The 9,642-nt window shown below is 48.0% G+C and overlaps 1 protein-coding gene across 1 annotated transcript; it reads left to right on the plus strand.

The window, feature by feature from the left end:
- Positions 1–5,852: 5,852 nt before the first annotated feature.
- Positions 5,853–8,590, plus strand: LOC5521365 (E3 ubiquitin-protein ligase RNF103). Its single transcript, XM_001641126.3, has one exon. It carries the CDS (start codon positions 5,895–5,897, stop codon positions 7,746–7,748), a length of 1,854 nt encoding a protein of 617 aa, XP_001641176.2. The 5' UTR covers positions 5,853–5,894; the 3' UTR covers positions 7,749–8,590.
- Positions 8,591–9,642: the final 1,052 nt, after the last annotated feature.

A 9,642-nucleotide genomic window follows, 5' to 3' on the forward strand; every position in this document is an offset into this window, starting at 1 on the left:
TGCCATACCTAGAGAGAGGCATCTCTAGCAGGGCTGAAGCTAGTAGGTCAAGAACTCTACAAAAGACATATGAAAAGATAGTGTCTGCCCCAAATAAAAAAATATATATGGCCTGCCCCTTTGATCAAAATGTTTTGCTATGGCCTTTTCTAGTTTAATTGCCTGTTATACTACCCACTGACAAATATCTTTGGAGGGCTGCCCTAAAATATATATTTGGATATTTAAGACTGATTTAGACGGCACGATTTTGTTGTATGCGACTTGCCTGCAACACCTCTACAACTCGAGTCTCAGGGTGTAAATCAGTCTACGACTCTGCTATGATGTTAGGCTATAAAAGTCGTAGGCAGGTCGCATACGACTAAATCATGCTGTCTAAATTAGCCTTTACTCTAACCAAACACACATAGCGCACAAAAATCAATGAAACCAAAAAAATAGGTCTCAACCAAAGTTTTTCAACTTGACCTAACAAAGCATATGTGATTGGAAGACAACACACATTGCATACTTTTGTTGTCTTCAAAATTTACTAGTTGTAGTCACACTTTATGACACTATTGACTTGGACAATAAAGATAGACAAATACAAAAACAAAATACCTAGAAAGCCAGGAAAGGCCAGGAAAATCTTTAACTATTTGAAAAATGTCCTAAACTTTTGTGTGCCATTTCAGAGTTCACTGCACTGACCACGGTCTTGTTTTTGGTTCTTTTTCAGCCTCCGAGAGCCTTCATTAGATATTTCAAGAGTTATTTTCTACATTAAAAGTGTGTGCAAACTTATAAAAACATACCTTACTAAGACCCCGTCCCCACGTTTCCGTTTTCGTTTGAAAACGCAACCTTTTTGTTACGGATACGGGTACCGTCCACACGTAAACGCGAAAACGATGACCGAAAACGGAACAATTTGAAAATGATCTCCAGATTGGAACAATTTGAAAACCCTTTCGGAGCCGTAGGGACGGACGAAAACGGAACCAGTCTACGAAACAGATGCTCATTTGCATAAGCCACTGTCCGGCGTCCTCGATTCCATGCGACGCCATTTTCTGTCATTTGTCATGACAACAGTCCACGCTTTGACGAAGGCGATGTTTTGCGAATTTTTATTACATTTATAACATTAGATAGTATCAAGAGAGCATAAGATAAGAGAGGGACACTTTGGTATTACCCGCGCGCCATGTCGATTCCGAATCCGGCCATTTTTAGTAACCACCACTGTACCTTACAGCACTCGTCAATGATGATTACTTCTGCGAGATGGTCGAGTTTGTGCCCCAGCTCGGAAGGTCTCCACTCCTCTATCGGCTTCTCGGCTGGTGTGCAGAGGTAGTGGTGGTAGGTTTGAGCCTTCACCGCGAGGCGCGGGTTGTTGCGATGGTCGTGGGCGAGGTCGTTCTCGGGGGTGAGCACAACAACGTTGCGGTTTTCCCCGATCCTCCTTGGCCGGCTAGATACATCTTTGCAGAGGTTGCGGCCACTAGATCGCACGGCAGACTCGGCGCAGTGCTTGGCTCCTTGGCCAAGCTCCCCGACCTCTTCGGACTCCAAGCCGCTTCGGGTCGCCACTCGTACCCAGGCTTCTTGTGGTGCCACTCTCCATACCTCGGATTTCGCTCCACGAGCTTTACACCACTGGGCACCGCCTTTGCGTATATGGCATCTGTGCACACTCGGAGGACGTCTTCGCGAGGAATCCGCCTCAACTTGCGTCGCCACGCTATGTTTGTGTACGCCAAGACGAAGGCCCTGATATAGTACCATTGTGAGCGTCGGACACCGTCTTTGTATTGGATCAATGAGCCCTATCAGCATGTTCGAAGTTATGTAAGTGGTCGGTGCCTGCAAGGAGGTTTGTCAGATACGCGGCTTCTTCACGGTCGCGTACTACGATCGAGGACTCGTCGCCATGGCGAGCGCACTTGCCTACGAAACGGACAGCGAGATCTCGACCCTCAGGATACTGCGAGTCTTCGCCGCCGGGACGGCATGCAATGGAGTGGGCGATGGAGTGGGGTAACTTGGTGGAGCCCTTTTTTCCGACGCTATACAACACCTCCCTCGCCGTGGCCATGACGAGGTCACCCGAGTCTAACAGGTCCTTGAGCTCTGGCGTGGTGATCCAGCCCTCGTTTTGTTCCAAGTGCTGCCCTACCCTCCCGGAAGTGTAGGGGCGGCAGGCCTCAGAGAACCCCCACTCGGTCAGCTGAATGGCCCCGGTTAGTTGAAGAACCTCGCTCAATGGCCGTCCCACAACATCCGCGATTCTATACGTTCGTAGGGAAGCCGTATTTCCGTACCAAATCAATGGCGTCCGAGGCGCCGCCGGAGAGACTGTCCTCGCATCCTAGGTACGCCGCACGCATGTCGATGTGCGCATGAGGCTGCGCCCCTAAGTTTTCCTTGCTATTCCACACTTTGGACTCAACCTGCGCTGCTCGCCAGACGTCCCTGTATTTAGGAGGCGTTGGCCTGATGTTCTCCCTTTGGGTCCACTTCTTGAAGCGATACCCTATTGCGCCGTCCATCGAGTGCGTAGCTTCGGTGTACTCTTGGTAGGCTGGGTGATCATCAGGGAGCCATTGAGGATCATGTCCTGTCTCGTCTGTAAACGCCCTGTAGATAGCCGCTCCGTCCTGTCCCGATCGGTACAGTTTGCCTTCGTGCGTGACTATAACGCGCCCGCACAGCCAGATCCTCGTGCTTCTGGGGATCGCCCTGTTTATAAAGCGAATTAGCACCTCTCGCACTTTTGCCTCGCGCGTTTTTGTGGCGGCACTGGGAGCGCGAAGCGCTGCCCTCTCCTGAAATAAAGAACGAAGCTCCCCCTCAGCCTCGAAGTCTAGGCCGTGGACGCTCGTGATCGCAGGTGGTTCGGTCGGAAGCTCCGCCCAGGCGTAGTTATTGTGGCAAGGGATAGTGACCCTCGCCTTAGTCTTGTACTTCCCCGAGTCCCACATAACGTTGCCCAGGGCATCCACGGCTACTAGCTTTACCTCGAGCTTCTTTTCCATCTCAAAGAGGTCTTCTTTGGTGCATCCCGTAGTGGCCAGCTTCTTGTCAAATCGCTCGAGGATCCTGCCTCGTGTCTTGGTTAGACCGAGGGAGCGCGAGGTGCCGCGATTCCTCAAGAAGTCGGCAACATAACTCACAACACAGTTAGCGAAGGTGTCACCCCCCTCTCGCACAAACATTGGCCCAGGCTCACCATTTTGCTTAGGTAAAGGGCGAAGCTCGTATCTCACGTAGACGAGGTACTCTCGTCCTTTCTCCCAAATACCCGCATCGATGCCTTCCAGGGCGCCGACTGCGATTTGGCCCCCTCTTTTGACTAATGACCCACCAATCTTGTGCTCCGAGCGCCCTTCATCCTCTGTGATTGGCGCCAATGGCTCTGCGGGGGCCTTACCAACGACCGTAAAGAGTCTGTAACGCCGGTCGGGGTCTACCATCTCAAGCACCGGTGGCAACACTGCGTTTGCCCGCAGAGACTACGCTCGTGCGAGACCCACCACACCGAGCCATCGTCATTAATATCAGGCCCCCGCATAACCGGCTTTAGAGCAATGACACGTGCTCCACCAAGGTCTCGTATCTCCTGGTAAACAACGGCGCTTATGTCTTGGCCCCGAAGAGTGGCATCCACGCTTGGGAACCGAAGATGGGCGCCGCCGACGAAGAGCGAATAGTACTCCTCGGGGTCTAAGCCCTCTGGGCCCTCTTGCCGCCGTTCCAGCAGCAATGGGTCGAACTCGCGCCAGACTTCCTCTGGCCGCGAGCTCGCCGGCATGAGCGGTTAAGCAGCTTGCGCTTGGCATCCTCGGGGATGCCCTCGTCCAGGATGTTCTGTACCAGCCCTGCTAGTACGGCAGGCGCCTCTTTGTCAGGCATGCTATTGAGAACCTCCTCTATGTAAGCGTCCGTGTTTGGGTATGCCTTGTGCCACCCAATCTCTAATTGCCCGTATCGCAGCCGGCGGGGCGGGTGTTTGGGTATGCCTTGTGCCACCCAGTCTCTAATTGCCCGTATCGCGGGCCGCGATATCAGACAGGACGAGTGCGAACCATTCCCGTGCGCGCCTCTCGGTGCCGCGCATCCTCTGCCCTACACGATTCGCTCCGCAGGGGCGGCACAACCGCGTCTCCGACTGCGTCCCTATGCCGCAGATCCTGCACGGCACGGGGAGGGGGCTGCCCTTACGGAGCCTTTGGAGGTGCACCTTGCAGTAGGTGTCCATGCACCTCTGGCCGCACGTGTTTGCATGGCCGACCTTTAGCCACCTGCAGTAATCTCTTCCGCACTTCATCCTTCCAATGCTATGCACATGTATATATATATATATATATATACTACAGGACAGACGGGGTCTAAGCAAGGTCCCCACATGTTCCGCCGCCGGAACGGCAAGCGCTGGCGTTGGGCATGCTGCGAAGTGCTGGGCATACAAAAAACAACGGAGGACGGGCTGGGGGCGCGGCGGGGCGCGGCGCGGGTCCCTCTCGTTTCTATGAAAGGCCCCGGTCCCGCCGTAGATTGATGATTGCTAATTATTTATCTACGCGAACCCCGCCCGAAGTAGATTGATGATTGCTAATTATTTATCTACGCGGGGCCTCATCTGCATGATTAGGGGCTGGGGGGCTCGGCGGGGCGCGGCGCGCCTCCTAGCCCGTTGTATGAAACCACCCAGTCCCTTACCCGCCTGAATTGCCGTTCCGGCAGGCTGGGGGGTCGGCGGGTGGGGCTGGAGGGGTCGGAGGGGGGGGGGGGGGGGGGGGAAGGCGCCCAAGCCTGAAACGGGGCTGGGGGGGCACGGAGGGGCGCGGCGCGGCGCGCCCCCCAAGCCTGAAATGGGACTGGGGGGGTCGGCGGGGCGATTCGCGCCTCCCAAGCCTGAAACGGGGCTGGGAGGCACGGAGGGGCGCGGTGCGGCGCGCCTCCCAAGCCTGAAATGGGGCTGGGTGGCTCGGAGGGGCGATTCGCGCCTCCCAAGCCTGAAACGGGGCTGGGGGGGCACGGAGGGGCGCGGCGCGGCGCGCCCCCCAAGCCTGAAATGGGACTGGGGGGGTCGGCGGGGCGATTCGCGCCTCCCAAGCCTGAAACGGGGCTGGGAGGCACGGAGGGGCGCGGTGCGGCGCGCCTCCCAAGCCTGAAATGGGGCTGGGTGGCTCGGAGGGGCGATTCGCGCCTCCCAAGCCTGAAACGGGGCTGGGGGGCTCGGAGGGGCGCGGCGCGCCCCCCAAGCCTGAAATGGGGCTGGAGGGGTCGGAGGGGCCTAGCGCACCTCCCAAGCCTAAAATTGGGCTGGGAGGCTCGGGGGGGGGGGGAGAGGGGGGGGGCGATTCGCGTCTATGAACGGACCCGGTCCCCCCCCCCCATTATGGTTATCAGACTTCACCTTTTCTTTTCTAGACATACAATGGCTTATCAATTAAATAATTTCTTTTGTTTAATAAAATAAGACTACAAGCAATTTGTTTTTGTTCTACTTCTCTTATAAAACAAACAGAGAAACAATGAAAGGGTTAGTGATCAGCCAAGACAGTGGCTGCAAAGAAAATGGGGTCTTGCATAAACCTGGCTTATGGAAAATGTGCGAACTGCCCCACACAAATCTAAAAGAATATTGATTTAACCCTTGCAATTGAATGACCAACCAATCTATGAGCACGAGCACTTCACTTCTCCATGAGAACTTCTAGTTTTAATTTAAATATCGCTAGATTTTAGTAGGTAATACGGAAAGCCACGAGCTACGCCACGTCAGTGGTATGCACACCCATTGGGAGGGAAGTTTAAACCGACCAATCAAAACAAACCGACCCAGTCCCCGATACACATGACAATGTTTTGATGTTTTGTTTAGTAGAATTTGAGTCGCCATGTTGACCAAATTGCTACTGCTTTTAGTTTATTTCTTTCTAATTTTCCTTACCACACGGTTTTTAGAATTGACAGCAAGCTGGTTTGAGGCAGGATGCATAGCTTCACAACTTTTTGATCCGCTGTCTCTGAGCGTAAGAAAGCTTAAAGCCATCCTCGACCAGAGAGGAGTGAGTTACAACGGGGTTGTCGAGAAGAGCGAGCTAGCAGACCTTGTTGAGGTCTCGGGAGCAGTTACAGACCCTGAGAGTGCTCTAACAGCACAAGGAAGTAACGACAATGAGCAAAACTCCGATGAATTCACGTTCAAAGGAGCTTCGCACTTTTTTGAAGAAGTTGAAGATACGAAAGCAGGGAGTTGGCTTGTAGAAGTTATCCCGGAAAATCATATCCCTTTGCTTCGTCGAAAACAATGGAGCTTGCTCAAACGTAAAATGCGCTTGTTTGGCATTCGGACTGGGAGCTTTAAATGCGGGGAAGATCCATGGTTATGCCGTAAATATAAATGGAATAGGCCATCTCTTGTGTTATCAATGCCAAAAGGAAACCAGCCGAAAGGTAACGTCATTCTACAAACATATCAGGCCAAACCGAATGTCAACAGTGTTCTGCTCTGGATCAACTCTGAACTTTCCTCAAAAGTGATCGAACTAGATTCTACGAACACTCTTAACAAGATACTTCAATCAGACAGAGACCCCAACTACATCTATGTCGTGTATCACTCAACATTAACCGAACCCCCAATGTTTCTGTCGTCATTGTCTATAAAATTCACGGGTCGAGTAAAATTTGTCTATTGCCGTTCCCACTTAAAACACAGAAAGGAAGACATTAATTTTGATGGGTTTAAAGTCCCATCACTGTTTGTTATTACACCAGAGAGACGTGTTTTGTTTGGGCTAAAAAAGGGAGAGATATATGACTACTCGTCTTTGGAGTTATATCTAAGAACACTCCATCCTGAAGTAAACGATTTGTTTTTAGCAGCTCTTGTAATAACAAACTTGTGCTGTATGCTTGAGAGTTTTTTGATACATGGAGGAATTCTCAGACGAACATTCCGCTTGCTGTGCATGTTGACGTTTTACAACACAAGCCTTATCATGCTTTGCCTACCAATGGTCTGGCTTTTCCAGTTACCATTCCTCCAGCCTGTGCTAGACTTTACCCTAAAATGTTGCCGGTGCATTATGAGTGGTGACATTGCCTCACTTCTAAGACACGACTTGATGTTTTGGATGAATTATGATTACTTTGTTTTGATTGGTTATTTTGTCTTTGGATTCACCCTTGGTTATATACGAAACAAGTACAAATGCTACTTTGGAGTAGGTGACGATGATCTTGAAGACCCAAATGCGGATTGGCTTACTCAGGACCTGAATTACTTCTCTCGCATACTGCAGTCTTTATCCCACTGGCAACCTCAGATCCACCACACTACCTCTGGATTTGAAGATGGCTTCGAAATGCTTGTACGTCGATTGGCAGTACCAGACCTTTGGCTTCACCCAATAATTCCAACAGATTACATCAAGCAACTCCCTACCTGGAATTTCTGCGATAAAGATGGTTGTCTGCAGTCCAACCCAGAACACCCCGAGCTGAATGCCACAGCTGATTGTCTGCCATGTTCTGTTGGACGACCTTCCTGGATGATACCCTGTGGTGAGTGCGTCATCTGCCTGGATGAGTTTAAGCCTGGCTGCACCCTGTTGGGCCTACCTTGCGGTCACTCCTTCCACCAACACTGCATTGAAGTCTGGCTGGCAGGAGATAATACAGCGCCTCATCACTGCTGCCCTAACTGTAGATGGCCCGCCTATAGGGCCAAATTTCATGTTCACTAGACTAACTCTCATTTATTATACCATAATTGCTTTATAAGCACCACACATAAAAGGAAATGTATGAAACAGATTTTGAAATAAGTGCCTTCCCTCATTAAGCTACTTGTTACTGACATTTTACGAGTGCCATAGTGTTTCTTCAAACAATTATGGCATGCAAAAATGTAGATAAACAATAGGCAGGGTTGACAAAAATGTAGACTACCAATAGGTAATAGTGCTGGCTCCCAACAAGTTTTGCCTGCTGGTGAAGAGTGAAAACATAGGTAACTTATGGCTGGTGAACTTAACACCAACTGAATTGCCTAATAGACAGGGTGACAAAATTAATTTCAACAATTTTCTGTTGTTTACATTGTAAGAATTGCCTACAGTATATTTGAGATCTCAATAGAATACACCAAAAACTTGAATTCGACTCTGCCAAATTTTCGTCTAATAAGACTTCTTCAGTTCTGTCTGCCAAAAACTGGGCAGTTTGCCCTGAATAAGTCTTATTAAAGACGAAATTTTGGCAGAGGCGAATTCTAGTTTTTGGTGTATTGTATTCATTTTTCTGGTTCACGAACACGACTATTTGGGCTTTTTGTATTTATTGAGATCTCAATAGAATACAGTTAGAAGTAAAAACACCATCAATTGAGAATGGCGAGATGCCCTCAAGCCTATTACACCTATCCGCCGAGATCTACAAAGAAATGAAATAGGCTTTTTACACGCAACCACATTATATCATTCCTGTTTCCTCTGAATCGTTTCAAGAGCCCGTTGGTGAAAGGAATTACTTTTATTTTTTTTATTTGGAGGTTTGTTTTCTGCTCGTAATAATGAAGTTTGTAATAGTTTTGTGTTTGTAATAGTTTTGTGTTTGTAATAGTTTTGTGTTTGTAATAGTTTTGTGTTTGTAATAGTTTTGTGTTTGTAATAGTTTTGTGTTTGTAATAGTTTTGTGTTTGTAATAGTTTTGTGTTTGTAATAGTTTTGTGTTTGTAATAGTTTTGTGTTTGTAATAGTTTTGTGTTTGTAATGTATATCTTTCAGACTCAATGTACTCAAAGTCCATTATTATGGTATCCTTTGTTTTCAGTGTGTCTCTTATGTCAAACAATCTTGAGGAAGTGTTTTATACACATACAAAGTTTTAAGACAAAACTTAAAGCATAAGCGAGGTCACTCCGGTATGTCATCAATCCACAAGTCAGACTTTTTTGTAGCCAAATCTGATAAACGTCCCGTGGAGATACTGCAAAGGCATAAAAAACCTCTGTTTTTTTCAGGGTTGTTAAGATTTTTATCAGAGAGCTCGGAATGATGTGCACAATAATTAAGACAATAACTTCTAATAACTCCAAGAGATGATATCTATAAAAGTTTAATTCTATCAAAAAATAGAATTCACTCTTAATATACAATTACAAAATCAGAAAAAAAGGTTATTGACTATTTTACAAGATGGTCGATTTCTGCTTTAAGCAGTAAAACACTGATTTTTCGTGATTATAAAAAATATATTGCAAGCATTGTGTCAAGTAAACTGCATATAAAATACTAGTCAAAAAGCTAGTTTTTCACAACACGCTCACTGAGAAAAAAAAATACCATATCTAGACCTAGACCGGTATTGATATATACATTATTCATTGATTTATATTAACACTAGAAAATCGATTTATGTCATATAAAGGGAAAGCTTTAAAAACTGCTAGAAAAATAATAGCTTGTAACAGTTGAAAAATGCTTTGTGACATTGCATGTTTCTTTATCACTTGAAATAATAAATTGGTCATTTAGCGTGAAAACGCGTTTGTAGGGTCAGCTTATCACAACTATTTTTTGTACATTATCTGTAATGTGTAATGATCAGAAAACTAGAACGTCTGCACTAGCTTACAAA

Source organism: Nematostella vectensis, chromosome 6 (genome assembly GCF_932526225.1).
Source record: "Nematostella vectensis chromosome 6, jaNemVect1.1, whole genome shotgun sequence".
Taxonomy (NCBI): domain Eukaryota; kingdom Metazoa; phylum Cnidaria; class Anthozoa; order Actiniaria; family Edwardsiidae; genus Nematostella; species Nematostella vectensis.

What these genes read in the sequence shown, in the direction of transcription:
- LOC5521365 (XM_001641126.3), top strand. Translation starts at nt 5,895, where the DNA reads ATGTTGACCAAATTGCTACTGCTTTTAGTTTATTTCTTTCTAATTTTC.